Raw genomic sequence first — 23,095 nt, forward strand, 5'->3', positions numbered from 1 at the left:
ACGATTTCATTCTCCTTTTCCTCGTAATTTGAATATATATTAGAAGGAATTATTTCTGCCTTAGTTTGTTTGTTTTTTTGGTTGTTTTGTTTATTTATTCATTCATTTTTATTTCTTTCCTGTATTTTCATGTACACGATGGAATGATTAGGAAGGCGTAAGTGCCAGTTTTCTTTTATATGTTTTTATCAGTGTTTGTATAATTTCGAAGTCAAGCTGATGTCCAGTCTTAAGATGCTTTGTACAAAATAAACTATCTAAACTCGACGGTTCGTCATGTTTCTCCTTTATTTCTCGAGGTGGGTGGTACAGTCTAATGCGTCCAAGAAGATTTCACTCTCGCTTTTTCTCGGATTTTGAATAAATTGGTAGGAATCCCGTTTCAATTAGTTTACTGTTTTCCTATTTATCTATTTTTTTTTCTCATTTCTGTACAACCATGAATATGATGGACACACCAGCCGGAGGTAAGTTCCAACTTTCGTTTGTTAGCTTTTGACATAGCGTCACCATAAATTCAAAGTCGAGTTATGGTCCAGTCTTTAGATACTTTGTACATCTTACTGTTATTTTTATTGATTTGTATATCTCTTTTCTGTTTCGTGTAAACGAAGATACCTAAACTCGACGGTTCGTAATGTTTCTCTTTTAATTCTCGAAGAGTAAGGCGTGAAGCTAAATGTTTATCGAAGTTGTGCGGCTCATAATCTGATTTAAATTCGAAAATGAAATTATAGTAAAATACAGGCTGTGTTCTTTATGAAGACGATCTTTCAACTTTGTATAAATAGTTTTAGGTGGTCCTCCACACTCTATTTCTTTTCCCCGGTTATCAAGTTTTGGATAAGTACTACACCAAATGCGAAAATGCCTGACTACCCGGACGGACTGAGTTAAGCTGTATCAAAGCGAGGCTACTTAGTCCCAGGGTTTTTAAGAATGTGGTTCTTATGCGTGGTTGTCTATCTCGAGTTTTTGTGTTCCTTAGTCCAACAATAGGGAGGAAAATCAACATGCAGGTGGTTCTCGTGAGATAAAAGTTCTTTCCGAGCAACCATTTAAAAATTTTTCTATGAGAGCAAAATTTGGAAAACTGCTTTTGTCATTTTGTAACGAAAAAGCCAGAACTTGACTTGGTTCATATGGATTTCCTTCCTACCCTTAATCCTCCATATGTTTTCAAGGGAGTGGTATCTTAAGACGAAAGAAAGGTCACGGTTTGTTATCGGGGTGAAAGCACCGTTTAGATGAACAGCTATTGTTTTTTCTCCCCTCGATGTTGTCACTGCGACTATCTGTTAGTGAATTGATCTGCTTTAGTGAAGGTATTTAGATCTCCAGGGTCAAGAGGTCCGCGATCTGACTTGGTACTATTACCCTGAAGTCGGGTGGGCTGGGGTCGTTTTCCAGTTTCTGTAAAGCTGTTTATACAGCTGCCTCGGCCGAAAAGTTTGTCAACAGTTCCATAGAGCCCGAAAAGCATCATTGTGCTTAGTTTGGAGACAATTTTTTAATTGCGGCAACAGTCACCGCAGGATCATTGCAAAATGGACTCATGCAAGATCTGTATTTTGAAAGGAAAATGGCAGAGTTCAGTGAGCCCTGGGAAATAAATAATGGTAATGGGACTTAGTACAATTAAAGAAGAAAGAATACTTCCCATGTGGTACTAATACACCTCGCCTCAAAGGAACGAAATTCAATTTCCGGTTTTTCATTGATATCTGGGTTTTATCAATTAAATCTAGTCGTTGTTCGGTTTTTTACTTTCCATCTTTCGTTCCTTTTTCCTTTTTATTTGGTTGAAGCTACCACTTTCCAATTATTATCGTGCATGTTGTGATAAAAAACACATAAATAGTGAGATATATCTTCTTCGTGTTGCATTTGATAATTCTGTTATGAACTAATTGTAGTTTTTGCTTCAGAGTGTTTACTATCTTGATTGGTTTTTTATCATTTTCTTTTTAATCTGCTGCAATGGCCCTCACTTGTCAAATCAGTATGTAAGTAATGTTTTCGATGTGTAATAATTTTCTCTTGTCGTCAGTAAAGATAATGGTTAATGTTTAAGTAAATCGGTGTTCATTGTTTCTATTACATTTGACTTGCTCAAAACAAGTGGAATATCTAGATTGACACCACCCAACCAGTGAAACGAGGCAGAAGCTTTGCCTACCTGTTGGTAACTCATAATTGAGTTTTATTGATTACTTGTAGTTTGTAGTTGATTAAAATCCATCGCATTCTGTTAGTGTGAGGGAGACTCGTTAAAAGTGCTTTTTTCGAGCTTATTTTAGCCTTTTACCCCAGGGATTTATTGTGGGGGCTTTTATGTCCCAAGGATGAGCCTGGAGCCCGAAGCACTCCGTATTCTTGAATAACTTAGTGATCCACAGAAACTGTGAAAGTTTGAAAGAAATCGGTGAGATGACATGCGTCACGCCTTCCTGATCTTCTCGTGGACAGACTTACAGAAGCTCTTTCTGAGGAACCATTCCATATTTTTCTTTCAGAGCACTATGATTCGCAAACGATATAGCGCATCTACCTTTTTTATGTTGTTTGAATCGAACTCTTTGAGGAAAATCCGAGGAAGTTTCATTTTCATCAACCACGGCTTCTGCCAGCCCTGTTACTCCCTAATGCTTTCTGCTTTTGTGCTTCTTGTCGATCAGATCGTGTTCTTTCAATGTTATTGCTGCTATTGTGAAAGTATTTAGATCTCCAGGGTCAAGAGGTCCGCGATCTGACCTGGTACTAGCACCTTGAAGTCGGGTGGGCTGGGGTCGTTTTCCAGTTTCTGTAAAGCTGTTTATACAGCTGCCTCGATCGAAAAGTTTGTCAACAGTTCCATAGACCCCGAAACGCATTATTGTGCTTAGTTTGGAGACATTTTTTTAATTGCGGCAACAGTCACCGCAGGATCATTGCAAAATGGACTCTTGCAAGATCTGTAATCCCGGTTTTTCATTGACATCTGGGTTTTATTAATTTAATTTAGTCGTCGCTTCGCTTTTTTACTTTCCACCTTTCGTTTCTTTTTCCTTTCTATTTGATTGAAGCTACCACTTTCCAATTATTATCGTGCATGTTGTGATAAAAAACACATAAATAGTGAGATATATCTTCTTCGTGTTGCATTTGATAATTCTATGTTATAAACTAATTGTAGTTTTTGCTTTAGAGTGTTTACTTTCTTAATTGGTTTTTTATCATTTTCTTTTTAATCTGCTGCAATGGTCCTCACTTGTCAAATCAGGGGGTAAGTAATGTTTTCGTTGTGTAATAATTTTCTCTTTTTATTAGTAAAGATAATGGTTAATGTTTAAGTAAATCGGTGTTAATGGTTTCTATTATATTTAACTTGCTCGAAACAAGTGGAATATCTAGATTGACACCGCTCAACAAGTGAAACGAGGCAGGAGATTTGTCTGTCTGTTCGTTACTGATAATTCAGTTTCATTGATTACTTGTAGTTTGTAGTTGATTAATTAAACTCCATCGCATTCAGTTAGTGTGAGAGAGACTCGTTAAAAGGGCATTTTTCGAGCTGATTTTAGCCTTTTACCCCAGGGATTTATTGTGGGGGCTTCTATATCCCAGGGATGAGCCGGAAGCCCTAACCACTCTGTTTGTTTGAATAACTTATTGACCCTCACAAACTGTGAAAGTTTGAAAGAAATCGGTAAAATGGCATGTGTCACGCCTGCCTGGTCTTCTTTTAATCAAAATATTCAAGTAAAATCCAAAGAAGTTTAATTTTCATTAACCACGGCTTGTGCTAGCCCTGTTGCTCCCTAACAATATGGCCGAAAATTTCCCGCGCTTTCCGCTTTTGTGCTTCTTGTCGACCAGATCGTGTTCTTTCAATGTTATTAAGCTCCTGTCTTGATGCATTGGCCCACTCTGTCACTGAGGTGGTCGGTTTTTCTTTTCTAAGTAGTAACGTTCTTGAAAATTTGGCAAACTGCTGTTGTCGTTTTGTAATGAAAAAGCCGGAACTTGATTTGGTGGATTCTAATTCGGTCCGTAATCATACGAGTGATTATCAAACTAGGACGAACGCGCAGTAGGAGTCCCATTTGTCAATTATGACTATAATTTTAGACAGAATCAGGCGAAGCGAAGTCATGTTACCAAATAATCATAACTATTACAATTTTTTTTTCTCTTTAGTTTGTTTTATATCACTTTCTAATTCCCTTACTTTTTTTCTGTTTCTTTTCCCTTTCATTTGGGCAACTTTGAAAAATTAGGCTGTATGTAACATTTCTGTTACAGTTTGAATCCTTATTAGGGATAAGTTTTATCTACTTTGTAGATCTCAAAGTAGCCGATGGGACTTTCCAATGAAATGAAAAAGAATACTTCCCATATGATACTAGTACACCTCGCTTTAAAGGACCGAAATTCAATTCCCTATTTTTCATCGATATGTGGGTTTTACTAATTAAATTTAGTCTTTGTTTCGCTTTTTTACCTTCCACCTTCTGTTTCTTTTTCCTTTTTATTTAATTGAGGGTACCACGCCCCGATTATTAAAGAGCACTTTGCGATACAAAACGCATGAATAGTGAGATATATCTTTTTCGTGTTGCATTTGATAATTCTTTGTTATAAACTAATTGTAGTTTTTGCCTTAAAGCGTTTACTTTCTTAATTGGTTTTCTTCTTTTTCCTTTTAATCTGGTGCATTGGCCCCCACTTGTCAAATCAGATTGTAAGTAACGTTTTCGTTGTCTAATAGTTTTATCTTGTCATTGATAAAGATAATGGTAAACGTCTAAGTAAATTGGTATAAATTAAATGGTTTCTCTTACATTTAAATTACGCGAGACAAGTGGAATATCTAGATTGACACTGCTCAACAAGTGAAACGAGGCACGAGATTTTCCTGCCTGTTCGTGATTGATAATCGAGTTTTATTGACTGTTTGTAGTTTTTGGTTGATACATACTTTAGTGCCTTTAGTATAGTGAAAAACTATTAGGACGTAAGTACATGTTTCGCTGTGATTTAAAGCATTTCTATTTGCATGGCACCTTCACAGTACGTTTACGTTAACATATTTAACGAAAGTACAGGTGATAAACGAAAGAAAAAGTGCATAGCATTTCTCAATAAACAGATGAATGTTTTGAGCAATAGATGCACGTTTTAATTTTATTTTTTTTATAACTTTTATTTACATGCCACTTCTGCAATCACTTAGCTGGTAAGTTGAATTTAGTTTATCTCGCGCAATTCTTATTCTTGATAATCATGCTCAAGACAATTAAATTTTCCTTTAGTACCTAAGATCTTATTTACAACCAGACCGCGTATGAATTGTTTACTCTTTTCGGAGTGCATGTCGATTAAGTGTTGTAAAAACAAAGCCAGCAGGTTATTATCACGGCGAATCAGCACAACGAAAAATCACTGGGGCCTCAAGAATCTCATATTTAAAGCAAACATTTGGTATCCAGGACTGGAAAACGCACGTGATCATGTAAAATCAAATTTGCTGAGAAGCTGTAGTGCAGGAAGAGGCGTAGCAAAACACCGATGTTACCAAGGATTACTTCTGAAACTCCCATTGAAAATCGCTTTCGCTTATAATAATACAGTTTTAACCAATGAAATTTATGCTGACGTCCTTTACTTTCTTTAATATTTTTTCTTCACTTTCGTTTTAATCTGGTGCATTATCCCCCATCAGAAAGAAAGTAATGTTTGGGTTGCTTAAGTGCCGCTTTCGCTGAGAGTGGTCATCTCGACTTCCCGTCGGGAAAAAGTCTTCTTTCATTTTTTGCCCATGGAAAGGGTTTAGGACACATGTCTCAAAAATAGTTTAGTTGTTCTCCAATTCTCTTTTTTTGGGTCGCTAGAAGCCAAAAATGATTTTTGGCTAGTACACCCGTGTAGACAGCGATCGAAAGTGTAAATTTCACAGATTTTGTCCAGCGCGCAGCGACTGCAATAATATAGCTCACGCAATTCTATCTTGCTACAAGTTACAAGGTGCCTTTAATCAGCTCAATGAGAAAATATGGAAACTTCAGCAGAAATATTTTTCATACAAGCGTGATCAGAGGAGATCCTTCGCTTCGACCTTTATTTGCATGTCAAAATTCACCAATTTTGTACGAAAGAATTCTCAAAATGCAGGCGTTAATCGGGCTAGAAGATTGCCACAAACCCATGAGTATATCTGTAGCTTTCATCCACCAACATCTTAAAGACAACGCAAATCCATTTGTTTGCTTAATTGCGCTCTTGTGAATGATCGTTTGCATAATTCTGAAACTCGACCAAGATCTCCTTTTGACCGATCAAACTTCGTTTGTTTATCCTCTACGTTGAGGATTTCAGGTTTTCATAACAACTGAATGAAGAATAGATGCCGAGTTGTCCTAAAACGTTGCGTAAACGTGATCGGTCGTAACGCTTGCGCGCTTTCGTGACTTACAAAGTAGACAAAGGTGATCGGAAGGCGCCTTCGAGATAGTTTTCGTCGAAATATCTGGTCATGAACTACGCACAGTGTGGAGAAGATCAAAATTAAAGAATAAAGTTTGGCACTCTAGTCACAAGAGACATAACGCCTTATTAAAAGGGCCCACAAACAAGTTGAGATACGTTACAGTTTTATTTACCAAAACAACACGCATACACTCAGACAGAATTCTCGCAGTTTCTCCCGAGATTTTGCACTCGGAACGCGATGAACTAGCCCCCCCTTTATACAAGACGTGATCGTGCAATTTTTCCCTTGATATACGACTAACATCGCGGAACCAAAATTAGTTAATGTAACGCATTGGAATCGAAGGTTATTAAAATGGACTAAAGAATTTTACATTTTACTGAAAATCTCATCTTTTAAAATGTTTACTTGATTCATGAAAAGCAAAGATTGTTGTGGCCGCGGGTATTTCAGCCCTGATTTCTCTCCCGGAATTCCGAGACGTCGTATCGATTCATTTGAAGTACTACCAGCTATCCAGCCAAATCCTCGAGTACAAGTTAAGTTTGTTTTGGTCCGGTCATTTTGGTCCCGATATGGAAAAAATAAAACAGTTATCGAAATGTTTTACACATCGGAACACTTTCGGAAACATTGGAAATGCGGTGAAAGTACTTGTTGGCACCCAGAGCACAAGGGAAAATGTGAGGCCGTGAAAGAAAGCCAGACTGACTGGAGATGTTTTCGAAGTTTTCGGAATTATAATTGTAGTCGGATCACACGAGTAATATATTTTCAATTTCTCGAATGCTAGCTAAAAATTAATTCGTAAGGGCCTCTCTGGGCTGTCTGTACGAGTACACAAAACCAGAATTCTCCTAACAAAATCAAAGAGAAAGCTGTCATGACAAATTGTTGTCTCGATTTTTGCATTTTTTAGAAATTTCAATGCTGTCAATTTTTTTCGTCAAGGCTTGCTTTGCTCATGAGACCAGCCGGCGTATTTTGCTAATGGACTCAAATTCTAGTTGCTAGGATTTATCGTACGTCGTTTCAAAGTTGTAAAACCCACGAGTTTTGCAACAAAAGAAAGTAAAAGCCTTCTTGATAAATTTTAGTCAATTCAATAACAAGCTGGTGGTAGTTTTTACGACAAATGGCGTTGAACACTCAGTCTCCTTACACTACCTCACTTTTTCCATTGTGCTCTGGATGCTCAAAAATACTTTTACTACATTTCCAGTGTTTTCCAGCTGTTCCCATGTTTAAAACATATAAATATCTGTTTTGTTTTCCGTTTCGAGGCCAAAATGACCGGACCAAAACAAGCTTAGCTTGTACTCATAGAAATCAGGGCTGAAATACCCACAGCCGCAACAATCTTTGCTTTCTATGAATCAAGCAAATATTTTAAAAGATAAGATTCTCAGTAAAAAAAAATTGAAATTCGTAAGTCCATTTTAATAGCTTTTGATTCTAATTCGTTACATTATCAAATTTCGGTTCCTCAATGTAGGTCATCTGACAAGGGAAAAATTGCACGATCACGTCACGCAATACATCATGCTGGGTTTGTCCAGTTGATTTTGATGGTCGCAGAGAAACGTCAAGTTTGTCGGTCAAAACCGTTGTGGTCCATAACACCGTAAAATCATTAATGATGAAAACAGATTTTTAGAAAGGAGGACTAGTTCATCGCGTTCCGTGTGCAAAATCTCGGGAGAAAATGCGAAAATTCTTTGGTAAATAAAACTGTAACGTATTTCGACTTGTTTGTGGGCCCTTTTAAGCGACGCTATATGTCTCTAATGACTAGAGTACCAAACTTTATTCTTTAATTTTGATCTTCTCCACACTGTGCGTAGTTCATGACCAGATATTTCAACGAAAATTATCTCGAAGGCGCCTTCCGATCACCTTTGTCTACTTAGTAAGTCACGCAAGCGCGCAAGCGTTACGACCGATCACGTTTACGCAACGTTTTAGGACAACTCGGCATCTATTCTTCATTCAGTTGTTATGAAAACCTGAAATCCTCAACGTAGAGGATAAACAAACGAAGTTTGATCGGTCAAAAGGAGATCTTGGTCGAGTTTCAGAATTATGCAAACGATCATTCACAAGAGCGCTATTAACCAAACACGTGGATTTGCGTTTTCTTTAAGATGTTGGTGGATGAAAGCTACAGATATACCCATGAGTTTGTGGCAATCTTTTAGCCCGATTAACGCCTGCATTTTGAGAATTCTTTCATACAAAATTGGTGAATTTTGATATGCAAAGAAAGGTCGAATGAAGAAGAGTTGTATGAAAAATATTTCTGCTGAAGTTTCCATATTTTCTCATTGACCGATCACGTTTACGCAACGTTTTAGGGCAACTCGCCATCTATTCTTCATTCAGTTGTTATGAAAACCTGAAATCCTCAACGTAGAGGATAAACAAACGAAGTTTGATCGGTCAAAAGGAGATCTTGGTCGAGTTTCAGAATTATGCAAACGATCATTCACAAGAGCGCAATTAAGCAAACACATGGATTTGCGTTGTCTTTAAGATGTTGGTGGATGAAAGCTACAGATATACCCATGGGTCTGTGGCAATCTTTTAGCCCGATTAACGCCTGCATTTTGAGAGTTCTTTAGTACAAAATTAGTGAATTTTGACATGCAAATAAAGGTCGAAGCGAAGGATCTCCTCTGATCACGCTTGTATGAAAAATATTTCTGCTGAAGTTTCCATATTTTCTCATTGAACTGATTAAAGGCACCTTGTAACTTGTAGCAAGATAGAATTGCGTGAGCTATATTATTGCAGTCGCTGCGCGCTGGAAAAAATCTGTGAAATTTACACTTTCGATCGCTGTGCACACGGGTGTACCAGCCAAAAATCATTTTTGGCTTCTAGCGACCCAAAAAAGAGAATTGGAGAGAAACTAAACTATTTTTGAGACATGTGTCCTAAACCCTTTCCATGGGCAAAAAATAAAAGAAAACTTTTTCCCGACGGGAAGTCGAGAGGACCGTTCTTTGGGAGAGCGGCACTTAATAGTTATTAGCGTAATGATTGTTACTGACTAAATAAAATTGCTAAAAACAAGTCGAGTCGAGTAATTGTATTTCGAGAAGAGTAAATATTTGAAGGTTTTTACCATACATTACATTAAGAAACAATTCAAGTTGTGTTTACTTTGTTGCTCTCAGAATAGCACAGACAGTGTTAAACATTATGCGAAAAAGTATAAGTTTTGATTGCTATCATGCAACTAACTTCACAAAACATCTGAAGATTAAAATTTCCTTTTTGGGGGGTTGTATTTAATGATTATAGGTATTCATCAAATTGCGTTTGTACTCTGGTGTACTTACTTCCTTTTCTTTCTTTCTGTATTTTCCTTTAAATCTTGCGCATTGACCCAAATTTGGGAAATTAGACAGTAAGTAACATTTTCATTCCTTCTAAGTAGCTATTAGTTAAGATAATGTTTTCTATAGGATTGGAATTGCTTGAGGCAAGTTGAATATCTATTTTGATATTAAATGTAATTAACAAGTGAAATGTAGTGCAAAATTTGCTTTCTGCCTGTTCGTAACCTCTAATTGAGTTTCATTGACTAATTGTAATACGTGTTCTAGTTTGTTTACTGTCTCTATAATTTTCGCGAAAAAATTTGTGCGACATTTTCTGACCAGTTCAGATCTTCTTTTCAGTGAGTTGAAATTTCGGGTGCTTAAGACGCATAGTGTAGCGGCCGACAGAAGCGAAGGAAATTTCAACGACAACTATGAGTTTCGCTGATGAAGACGCACTATGAAGCGAGGATATATTTTACGTAAAAGACTTGAATCGTTTTAATAGCGTAGACGAGGTATCCAAGTACTTATCGTAAACTGAAATATGAAATTATAAGGAAGAAGCTGAGCTAAATTCTAAGATACGGACCAACATTCCAATCATTCCGATATAAAAGCAAGATCCCAAAAGACTAGCTAAAACTCTAAAACAAACTCACAAAAGACTATCTTCAAGGATAAAGGAGAACCGCTTGCAAACGAATTCAAACAAAACTAATAACCGAGTCAGAAAAAACGAGCGGCTTACTTACAAAGCATGAACAACGTAAGCCACGTGTTACAAAGTTGCAAAGAAACTGGTATAAAAAACTGGGCGAAACTACCGAAAGACTAGATGTTTAAACAAGTACGAAGAGAAGGAACATAAGCATAACATAACAGTCCCGCTTGTGAAGGTTTGACCAAAATGAACTTCGAGATAAGGTGGGCAAAAGGGCGCTTTTCGATAAACACGTCTTATCGTTAGCCCAACGCAAGATAACTAACTAAAATGCGGTTCTGGGTGGAACTTAAAGATCACGTCCCTAATGGACAAACAGTAACGTCACTATTCCGGTTTAACACGTTTAACACGAAACAAACTTATAACAAATCAATGTCCGGTAGCAAAGGCGTGGCAGCCGTTACACATAGTTTCTTCTCGCGATCAGTAAAAGAAAGCGCAGTTCGAACGGTTACTGAATTTTTTTTAATTTGAAACTTGTTAAATTCTGCTCGCGCAGAAAATTTCAGTCAGATGATCGCTTAGTATGTGAAAATCCAGTTACAATTCATCTTGTCCAGAATTTATATTTTGCGTAGCATATCTTTGCTTAGAGCACTTCAGGGTGAGTTAAACATCCTACGCACGGTATGTTCTATCTTTTAGTTAAAAAAGTAGAAAATCACTCACGTAAGAAAGTTTCATTGTGTAGTGGTATTTGCCTTTTTCCTTTTGCGATCATTGGCCTTTCGGTGCGTTTAAACTCTAAGCAACTCATAAACTAGGTTATACAATACGGTGAAAGAAAACAAAATTCTATAATTTATAGAATTTTGTTATCTTACGCCATTTCAAGTATTTAAAAGTATCAATTTGTTGCCTTAGTATTATTATTTTGTATGAAACACTTAAATTGAGCTAACAATTTAATTCTGTTGCTCTTTTCTCTGTAAAATCATGGTTTGTGGACGATTTAGCGGGTAAGAAATTATTTAAGTTCATACCTAGATCATGTTATTGAGCAAAAAAAAGGGAAAAGTAAACAACCCTTCTCGAAGCCCTTTTCTTTTATTCTGTTCAATTCAAAATGCTTTGCAAGATATTATAATCTCTTGATTTCTGAAAATATGCTCAAAGACATAAATTAATTAGCATTAATCGATTTTATCATATGGCCCGTCTGGCCCTGCTCGCGCGATTCCATAGAAAAGCTGACGTGTGTAGGGCCGGACGGGTTTGCGTGAGCCGGCGCCCGTTTCTCGAAATGCCTGGTAACTTAACGGGCTCGAGGCAATACTTTAAAATCAAAATTTTAGGAAGAGAGAAGCAGCCTGGCAACCTTAGTATTCCATTTTGTTTCTTTAGCTAAAATTTTTATTGTAGAATCTTTAAAGCATTTGAAACCATCTTGAAGAAAAGCAGAACAGCTTTACGGGCCCGTTAAGTCACCAGGACCCCGAGAAACGAGCTACCGGTCCGGAAAAACCGCCCGGCACTAGTGTGCTTGGGCAAAAAATATTAAATGAAAAACATTGTCCGCTTTTGTGGCCAAAAATGAGTGACAGCAGAGAGTACAAATGGAAACAAATGCCAAGTTTTTCGATGAAATGTGAGTTTCCTGTTCTAACTCGAAAACAGAAAGGAAAAGTGTTAATTCTAGAATCGCTTTTGTGGTTATTCCGCGCGCGCCAGTCTATCGCGTAGTATTTACGAAAAAAAAAATCGAAATTTTCCACACTGAAAAGTCATACGATAAAATGCGTAACGACTTAGTTAGGTCGGGCTGGATGGGAAATATTTGGCTTTCGGTCATAGCACTCGGACCTCTGTGTTGTGCTCGGTCCGTACGTCATGACCTCGATCCAAATGCTTTCCCGTCCGGCCCTCCCACTCAGTCAATTAGTACACAGTATCTCACAACGGCTTTAAACTGATAATAAATTTCAGTTGATTCATTTTCTCCTCTTTTCCATCGGGTTCATCAACGTCTAATTGACATAACAGATCGTAAGTAGCTTTTTCTTTACTTTTCCTCATTCATTTTTACATTTCTAACAAACCAGGTACTATTCGACAGTCATCATCAGTCATCATACTCTCTTCAGAGTTATCATCATTTTTGCGAAAGAGTAGATTTGTAAAAGAAAAAGCTTTACTTACAATGAACTGGTATAGTTTTCGCCCAAGTCAATATTTTTGATTGCGGCCAAGAGTTATACTTTGGCAAAATGTCCCTTTTACTATTGGTGGCCGACAGCATGTTAAAGACTCTTATCTGGTCAGACTTCACCATTGACTGCCAACATGGTAACCATTTGAAATACCCAACAGTTGTGGCTAGTGTAATAGGATGCGTAGTCATACTACTGGCTGTTCCATTAACAAGACACTTTTACTTGACGATACCAAACTGAAGAACAATGTAGGCAGTAACAAATGTGCATCACTAACTAACATATCTCTTTCTCCTATTTCCTACCTTAACGGGCAAATAGATCGTAAGTATGTCTTATTTTTATAGTTATTTGGCGCATTTCGCATGTCTTTTCACTACTGCAGTAACAGTCATGCAACATATATGTGTCACTGTCGCTTACTTTTGTAATAATGAAAGCTACAATTTCGTTTTATAGATGTTATTATGGATGAGAAATTATGATCATTAATAAACATGACATTCTGATATTCGCCTTGCTTCCTAACTTATGGTTGGAAACTTGGTGACGTCGTTTTGAACTAGGCTCATGTGAAAATATATATTCAGTGTGAACCATAAGTAGATAAGGATCAGATTTTGATTCAGTGGCTCAGTTTACGAAAAGATTTAATGTTATCTGTGGTAGACTGTGAAATTGAGGTGGTAGTTACTTGATTATGAGAATTGAAGCCATAATCATGAAAATGGTTTCATATCAGAACTATTTGTTGAGCAGAGGTCTTAGCCGACTGATTAATGAATATCAACTCTCTTAGCAGTTAATTACTTTCCTTTTATTTATTTTTCTGTTCTTGATGTATTTTTTTTCTTATTCCTTGGCCTTGGCAACTGTGAAAAACTATTAGGACGTAAGTACATGTTTCGCTGTGATTTAAAGCATTTCTATTTGCATGGCACCTTCACAGTACGTTTACGTTAACATATTTAACGAAAGTACAGGTGATAAACGAAAGAAAAAGTGCATAGCATTTCTCAATAAACAGATGAATGTTTTGAGCAACAGATGCACGTTTTAATTTTATTTTTTTTATAACTTTTATTTACATGCCACTTCTGCAATCACTTAGCTGGTAAGTTGAATTTAGTTTATCTCGCGCAATTCTTATTCTTGATAATCATGCTCAAGACAATTAAATTTTCCTTTAGTACCTAAGATCTTATTTACAACCAGACCGCGTATGAATTGTTTACTCTTTTCGGAGTGCATGTCGATTAAGTGTTGTAAAAACAAAGCCAGCAGGTTATTATCACGGCGAATCAGCACAACGAAAAATCACTGGGGCCTCAAGAATCTCATATTTAAAGCAAACATTTGGTATCCAGGACTGGAAAACGCACGTGATCATGTAAAATCAAATTTGCTGAGAAGCTGTAGTGCAGGAAGAGGCGTAGCAAAACACCGATGTTACCAAGGATTACTTCTGAAACTCCCATTGAAAATCGCTTTCGCTTATAATAATACAGTTTTAACCAATGAAATTTATGCTGACGTCCATCAATGTGTTTAAGTTTACTTTTATGCTTTATTTTGAATTTTGAGCTCAACTCGTGCTTACGGTATATTTTTATTGGTAAAGACTTCCATGCATAACTGGCCTCTCATCCTGTGATCGGCTGGTGACAGCTGATGAGGAACATTCGATGCAGCAATGCTAACTTTCTCAACTTCCTGATAGCGACTGAATCTCTTCCAAGACTGCAAACAAAAAAGTTCGCGGTGTCTACCTCAGGATCATTATAAGGCCTGACAAAAGCAGAGCAGAATTAAAACAAAGTTTAACATAAGTAATTCAAGAGCTGGTCATACTACGCATAAAATCGGCGTGAACGAGGTTAAACAAACATTTAGAAATGCAACCCATCCTTGAGAATTTTCTCTTAAGTTCTGGATAATCTTTTTCCAAAATCACATCCTTCTCTGGGAAATGTAAATTTAGGCGCTAATACTCGCTTTCCATGTACTGGAACCTAATTCCTTTCCTAAAAAACAAAGGGGGGGGGGTAGAATTTTACGATGAATTGTAATTTCATAACTTAAGCTATGTTATTAGATCATTAACTGCTCCTCCTTTCTTATCTCGTCTTTTCTGTCTAGCCAAATGGGAAGGTAACTATCAATATCATCCGTTCTTATAAATAAAGAACTCTCCTGTGGCTTAATATACACTATTGACTCTCTGCACCGGCTGATTACTGATCAGCAAATTGCAATCGTAAATAGCAAGGAAATATCTGCGTGTGTATCAGTGACAGTTAGTGATAGCTGTTAATGTTATAATGTTACTATCCAAACGATTTTACCGATGTGGAAAGTATTAGTATAAATTCAATACCTAAATTCTGTATTAAACGATATTTGTATAATTATCATCAGATATCAGTCATACTTGGCTGACTGTTTGTTTGATTTAACAAATTCTTTTACATAATTATCGATTTCAATGTAAAATATTGACGTATCAAATTAAACAAACTGGTTGGTTCAAATATACACATGAATAGTTAATGGATTAACATATTTTCCAAATTGTTTTCCTCTTTCACGGCGTTCTTTCCGGATTCATAAGCGGGTGAGTGCGACGAGTTCAGTTTGTTTGTTAAGCTAATGATGTGTGTAGTCAAATATTCCAAGGCTATATTAAGCCATTTGTTTACTCACCGAATGTGAATCTTTCTTTTCATGTTCACCTAACATCCTCATCCGAACTGATATAACAGATTGTGAGTAACCACGCTTGAACTATCATTTATCAGTACGCAGGATAAAGGGTCGATAGGGATGGTTGAACAAACGAATGGATCTTAATAGGGGAATTCAGACAGGATACTCTTCTCTGTGTATTATTAGATTTATGGACAAAGATGTTGCATAGAAATAAAACTTTTAATTGTTACAACAAATGAATTTCAACGTTTCAGGCTACGGCCATCAACTGCTAAAACTTTTACAATAAAGTTGAAAATCAAAAATTGACAACGTTAAAATCCTAGTTTGTTTCTTTTAACATTTTTGCACAGTCATCCATTTGAGCAACACAAAACAGTATCATTTTCCCTGGCTTTATAACATAATAAATTCCTTACAGATGTTGAGAGAACACGAATGAGGCTTATAAATAGGGAGCTGTAAGTTGGGTGATTTATAAGCTTCAAGCCATCAATCTTTTTTAACTTGGAGATGTTAGTTCGAAGTCTCCTTGGAAATTAGAAACTGGGGATATCGACACTAATAATTATGTACTTTGGTATTCTTTTTGACAAGCAGCAGATTAATGCAGCAAAGGAAGTAAAGAGCATAGGTAGAGTGATAACATGACATATGACTCTTTGCGCACAATTTGTTGTTTTCAAAGGTTGTATGGCGTGGTCATCTTGGAGTGTCTGCAAAGAATGTAACCAGAACCGGCAAAGAGTCGGTAAGTGACAATAGATTGCAATAATAATTAGGCAGGAATCTTCAGCAGTTATTCTCAATGGATGTTTTCTCAAACAGAAATAAGACGACTCAATCTCCAATTGTTTCTTACTTTAAAGATGTTATCTGAATAATCTTACTTCTAGAATTTAACTGCTCAAGAACTCGGGAATCACGTGAATGTAAGTGGTTTTGTGTATGAGGAGAAAGTAAAGGACACGTTTTTGGTAGAAAATGCTGCACACATATCCCTCAACTATCCTTTTATCGACTTGCAAACTCTTTGTAAAATACACCTTGGTTTTACCAACCGAGTTGGTTATGGAGATTGACCGTAAATAGTTTCCAAGCTGACGTTCCGAGCGTTAGCTCCTACGAAGTTCAAACGATCGAAACGTCAGCTTAGAAAATCTTTATGGTGGCCAATTTATATCAAATTAATCCTGAGCTCAAGAGTCAGTCGGTTACCCGTAAATCATCGCTTTAGTTTAAACGCTCTCTAAGCGGTTCCCCTTCAAATGAGATACTCTGGACTAAGGATGGGTTGAATCTTGATAGCAACAACACTACCAAGATTAATCGAGTGAGTTATGGAGATGCTGGTCAATACACATGTAGCGCTTAAAACAGTGAAGGGAAAAATGAATCAGCTTTTCACATTACAGTCACTTGTAAATGTTGACTCATTTTTGTTTCATTCAGTTGCTCTTCTCAATCTTTAATGTTTTTTTTTCGAATTTTACTTGTTAATTCTATGCCCAGGTCAACCTGAAATCAATCCTGAGCTCAAGAATCAGTCGGTTGCATATAATTCATCGCTTCACTTAATTTGCTTTCTGAGCGCTTGCCCTACACTTAAGTTACACTGGACTAAGGATGGGGTGAATCTCGGTAACAACAACACTTACACGATTCGTCAAGCAAGATTGAAGCACTCTGGTCAATACACATGCAGCGCCAAAAACAGCGGAGTGAGCAAAAACTCAACTTTCTGGATCGAAGTGGCGGGAGGTACGGTTCTCATTTGCATATAGAGAGATCTGGAGTCGAAAATCAGTTTAAATCTTTACCTCGATGAGGGGAAAAAATTCCATTCCCTGGTACCAAATCAGATTTAAGGGCTTGAAACCACATTAGTTTAAAATTGATTAAAAGTAATGAAAAAAAAGAGTGCTCTAACGATGATAACATTTAAAGAGCGAGAACATGACAACTAATATATCAAATCATGTAAATTAATTTCGTGTTCAGACACATGTAATTAATTTTTGGGCAGTTTAAACCAATTGTTTTTTGGAGCGTCGAGCAATTTTGACTTTATAGATACCAATACACCATTTTTAGCTCATTCATTCTGGAAGCAATGAATGAGGTATCGTGGTGAAGCAGTTGTTGACGAAAATTGTGGATCTTGAACAGAACAGAAATTTCGTATGCTACCCCTTCCCACTTAGTGAAAGTCAAAATTAATTTCGATGAAGTTCAGAAACTCACGAGGAAAGAATAATTGTATGGTTTTTAATAAAAATAATAACTCATATCACATTTGCGAACTTCTAAAAATGCAACTTGAATCGAGAAGCCGAAATGTACACCTAGGGGGACCCGTAGCGGGTTCATTTCAACACACTCTGTGACCAAGCGAAAGAGCGGAAGAGTATAATGAAATTTTTTCCGAGCTACAATATTTCGGTCCGGACTTGAGGCTCGCTCGAACAAAAAAAGCAATATCTATCCGGTCAGTACAAAATGCAGACTGCAGACCGCAGACCGGGTAAAAATTGCAGACTAGGTACAAAATGCAGACTGCAGATAAAATGCAGACTGATAATTTATACTGTTTTCGTCTGATAGGTGATAACATGTCATCTTACAACTTACCGAGTGTCATGCTTTTCCGCGACCATCTTTCGCAATTATTTGTACTATTGTGGAATATTCCTTGCCCGTTTCTTGATCAAAATCATTCTTAGTGAAATTTCAAGCCTTCATACAATCTCCTCACTTTGCGCGCGTGTTGGTTGGTGAGATTATATAATAAGCTCAGTTATGCACGCATTCTGATTGGTTCTCAGTTATGATCTATTGGAGGACGGACAACTTGGAATGTATTTGTTAAGGAGATGTAGATGTAAATGAGGTTTCACCACTGAATACTTAACACGCGCAGTATTCGTGAAACAATGGACAGCTTTGCACATGGTCCGTACGATTCATCTTTTGAGCTGATATGTGTCCATTTCGTTGACAAAAATGCGGACTGAGACCAAAACTGTTCCTTCGACTTAATATATTTCCAACGTTCAAGGGTGTTCCTACACTGATTTTCACATATGTACTTTATATTGCTATTGGCTTACATGAGAAACAGGCTAATTTTTATGGGGAAAAGTGTGAATGAGCTGGCTCCCAGGGCCCTTTGATTTGTCACGGCATCTATTATAAAAGTTCGTTTAAAATTTTTGACTTTTTTTTTCTCCCTTTTAAATACCCGTGACTAAGGAGTCATGATTTCATGTATATTTTCAAAAGTGGTAAAAGTGTATGCGTCATAGTTTGTCGAAGTGGCTATCAGTGCCTCATTATCTGAGGGCCTATTTACATGGAGGCGGGGTACCCTAGGTACGTGAGGTAACCCGCCTGGCCGTGGTCGAAAAATAAAACGCGTTTACATGCAATCTTACAACCCCAGGTTCTGGGGTGAGGTTTCTTGAGGTTGTCGACACTAGTGCTCACAACTGGGGAGTTTGAGCATAAGCGTCCCAGGCTTATGTCTCGAGAAAGACGAAAGATTTTAATTAAAATTAAAATTAAAATTCTCGGACACCTATTTATTTATTCATGAAAGCGTCACGCATTCTGTTACGCGGTGTGAGGTTACGCGAGCAATCTTTGACTTAATACGTTATCAGGAATAATTTGTTATATGGTCCACTTACAACGCTAAATATTCCGAAATGTGGACATTTTACACTCCTTGTGTGTCCGTTGCGGTTTCTGGTGATTTCTGCCATGAGACGGCTAGGAAATGTACAAAGTTTTAAAACATACGTGTTTCGCTTTAGAGCTTTTTGCCATGAAAGCGGGTAAACCCACCTATCATGTGAACGTGATCAAGATAAAATAAGAAATCATATGGACAGGCAGGTTACCCTACCCCCATGCAAACAGGCCCTTAGTATTTATTATTGAAGTTAGATAGCGATTTTTGAAGAAACATCCATGCCCACGTTTCATTGAATTGAAATTTGCAAAATCAGCGACCAAAACGTCGAAGAAATGTATGAAAATAATCCCGCTATTACGTCGTTATGAACTTTTGCTACAACGGAAAACTTGAGTGTATAAAATGACGGGTTTGACCACAGGCGGCCAAAGCTCACGTCTCGAGAAGAAGTTAACGATTAATTCATGAAAACGTCACGCGTTGTGTGACTCTGTCTGTGTCAAGTTAAGAAAGGAACCGTTGAAAATTTGAACACGATATAAGGAATAGTATGGGGAACAAAATTAAGTCGAGTTACAACGAGAAGTATTTCGAAATATGAACATTTTACACATAAAATCAATAAAACTTACTCACATCACGTGTGTCCGTTGTAGTTTCTGGCGATTTCTGCTGTGTTAAGCTTGCTTCACCATCATTGTTATTATGTTAACAGGAATAACAGTGAATGACCCTGAATGACCCTGAATCGCTTTCTTTGCTGGAGATTTTGGGAAGCTTCAGCGTACCAGACACTGAAGTATAAGTGTACATGTGTCATGCTATCTCATGACCTATGACTTAATCGAATTGAAGGGATTTCTAAATTCACCGGAAGTAATGCTGTTTTTCCAGCCCGACTACAAATTTAAGTTTTCTTGCTTCCAAATTTTTCTTTTAAGCATTGGTGGATGTTAAACGGAAATTTCAATACTTTGCTAGATAAATGCTTTTGACTGAATAATACCCAGTAATTTCTGCTCCCGCTTCCCGCCTTCTCCCGCCCCCGTTCTGCCGGGCTCCCGCCCCCATGTCCCCCTCCACAAGATGTGAAATCGTTTAAGAAAATAAAATAATGTTTTGATGTTACGTTGGGCTGGCTAATACCTTTTAATATCAAAAGAGAAGAAAACCTATTGCAAAATAAACTTGGATTAAAACTAGGCTCGGCAATAACGTAGTTTGCTTTTATTTTGATACCAGTTAATTTAGGGTTGGATATGGGAGGGGGGAGAGGCGGTTAAAGTGGACAATGCGACCCTTTGTTTAGCTTGATGATCTTTTTACTTCAAGTCTCTCCCCAGATCATTGAGCCTCCGAAAAGCCAATCTGTTACCGAAGAATACCCTGTAAACCTTAGTTGCGTAGCCTCAGGTATTCCAACACCAACCTTCGTCTGGACTTTTAATAATGGTGACCTGCCACCTGGTATCAATCAAACCGATCACGAAGGAGAATCATTCGTAGTTTCACTAAGTGTCACGAAAGGGATGAATGGGACTTACAAGTGTACAGCAGAAAACAAAGCAAACACAACCAGTTCCTCAGCAACTCTGCGTGTTTATGGTAAGTTCAGTTATAATGATATTGATAAGGATAATGATGATGATGATGGTAACGACGACAACGATGACGTTGATAATGACGATGATAATGTTTAAGATGAAGAACAGAAATAGGGAGAGAAGAAATTCAGACAGAAAAATGAACTTGTAAATCCATGGGCAATGGCGACTGAGAAAAGGCAGTAGCGCATAGAGAATTTAGGCAAACTCGGCCCATTTTTAGAGAAGGCAGATCACGCTATCTAACGGTTAAATATTTATCCGGTCAATGTGTGATAGTAAAACGTAAAGCGTTATCCACCAGATAGAGTTTTATTTTGTGGATAGTGTTATCTACCCTTCAAAGGAGCGGGATCTGACCTTCAAAAAACGGATGATACCAATGCTTAATACTAATGTCCTTGGATATTTATGATTACAAACGCAAAGAACTGCGTAGATCTGAGAAGGAAAGAAACGCCAAGGAAACAGGACAGGTGATGGCGCTATAGAGAGTTGATTGGTTCGAAATACTTGACGATATGCAATGTACTCCCAAGCTGGAAAAATCTGAAGAAGAGACTTCCGAGACAGAGAGATCCAGAATCTCAGAAGAAAGCAAAAACGAAGCAAGACGCAAAAGCCAAAGTTACATACGACACATAATTGGTATTCTCTATATTTAACAACAAAACTAAAACAGAGGAAACTAATTAATTAAAGCGAATACGCTTCTATCCGTGACCGAAATCGGAGGTCGAATAGCGATTAAGCATTCGAAAGAATTCCCTCGCACCCTCAATTCTCTTAGATCTCTCCACAAAGTTGATTTACGGCTTTTTAACTCGTAATTTGACTCAGCCAATGAGGATGGAGAATATCACAGAGTCTTCCCAAGCTGGTCCAAGGAGCGGAGAGCCAATCAAATTACTTACAAAAGATGACGGAGGGACCTCTGTGGAAGGTTATGCGGAATAGAAAATATGCAGAGCAAAAAGAGAAAGAGAAAACAGCGATTCGATTTGTACCAGAAATCTCATTGGTTCGCTGCGCACACCTGTTCGATTTCCGATACTTCCAACTCGTGAGTAAAATACCATACGGACAGACTTTCCATGAAGTATTCTCTATCGATTGAATTGTCATAACAGCTCTTGATTCTAGTTCCGTCTATGATATCCACAGTTTTTCCATGGAAATTTAACAGTGCCAGCTTGAGAAAATATTGTAAGTCCACTCGAGAAAATGTAGTAATAAGTCCACCCTCCTCAGGAAGTGATGGGAAACCACCTAATGAAGTTGTTGTAGTACTTTAGAATTTAGAGAGACGATCATCTACTTGAAATCACACCCGCTACCGCAGAGCTGGAAAAGAACGAAACTTCGTGTTGCATGACTCACTTGTTGTGTCCTTTTGACACAAGGGTGCAGAAGAAAGAACAAGAGAAGATGGAACATTATCAAGACCTTAATTTAGAAGTTCAGCGGAGGATCTGGGGCGGTTGAAAGTATAACCAGGAAATTTAAAATATAAGGGCTTCAAGCCTGTTCTGAAGTGGAGTGTTTCTAATGCAGTTGAAGTTTTAATGTGACACTAGCATTCTAACGAATTGCCCTTTTTCAACGCAGGAAAAGCCTCTGCTCAAGTTGTTACAGACACAAACCCAACACTTACCAAAGGAGATGCCCTGGAGTTGACCTGCAAAGTCAACAAAGAAACAATAAGTATAAAGTGGAAGAAAGATGGAGGCCCAATAACGGAAAGAGCAATTATAGATACCCGATTAGATGAGAAAAAGAGTAAACTGGCTCTTACTAGTGTTGTGGAAGAGGACAGTGGTGAGTATTCTTGTGAAGCAAGTAACAAGCCAGGAACTGTGGCTCGCTCTGTTGTGACAGTAAATGTCAAAGGTAAGTTGTTTAAGGAACTACATATTATATCAGTTATTAACCATGTAAGGTCGTTATTATAAAGTACACGTCCGCCTTTTATGTTCCTCACAAACTTTTCCAGTGGTTTTTTGGTCTTCTGGGAACTAGAAATTTGAAAGGAATTAAACTTGAAAGAAATTTAAAAAAACTGTTTCAAAGCGAATTTGAAACAGTAGCAGTATGTTATACATATTCTATAATTCTTTAACCAATCTTTCTCTTTCTGTCTGCCTGTTTTTGTAAATCAACACATCTGCGTCTGTTTTCCCAAAGGTTATTCCCGGCCACCCAACGCCAACAATGAACAACGTAAATTGTTGCAACAACAAAAAATTAGCTCTCTATCTGGATAGTTGGTGATATTAATTTTTGTTTTTAATGCCGACCAGCAAATGACTTTCCTACCAAAATTCTTCTATTATTGTATTTCAGGAAATTCAGAGGCTCCCTCCAGCAGCTCACTGGAGTGGTACTACATTGCGGGACCTTTGGCTGC

General features: G+C 37.5%; 1 protein-coding gene across 1 annotated transcript; it reads left to right on the forward strand.

Moving 5' to 3' along the window:
* The first annotated feature begins 439 nt into the window (after positions 1-439).
* On the forward strand, positions 440-22,640 carry LOC149045719 (peroxidasin-like). Its single transcript, XM_089205949.1, has 6 exons — positions 440-467; positions 16,076-16,138; positions 16,284-16,319; positions 16,900-17,148; positions 20,417-20,689; positions 22,297-22,640. The coding sequence occupies exons 1-6, from the start codon at positions 440-442 to the stop codon at positions 22,638-22,640; spliced, it is 993 nt and encodes a 330-aa protein (XP_089062075.1).
* The last annotated feature ends 455 nt before the right edge of the window (positions 22,641-23,095 follow it).

This window comes from Pocillopora damicornis, chromosome 5 (assembly GCF_964200805.1).
Source record: "Pocillopora damicornis chromosome 5, jaPocDami1.2, whole genome shotgun sequence".
In the NCBI taxonomy this organism is placed as follows: domain Eukaryota; kingdom Metazoa; phylum Cnidaria; class Anthozoa; order Scleractinia; family Pocilloporidae; genus Pocillopora; species Pocillopora damicornis.

Bases quoted from the DNA above. Each gene is read 5' to 3' on its own strand.
- LOC149045719 (XM_089205949.1), top strand. From the start codon at position 440: ATGAATATGATGGACACACCAGCCGGAG. The intron at 17,149-20,416 runs GTACGGTTCTCA...TTTTACTTCAAG, and splicing joins CTGGATCGAAGTGGCGGGAG to TCTCTCCCCAGATCATTGAG. The intron at 20,690-22,296 runs GTAAGTTCAGTT...TTTTCAACGCAG, and splicing joins AGCAACTCTGCGTGTTTATG to GAAAAGCCTCTGCTCAAGTT.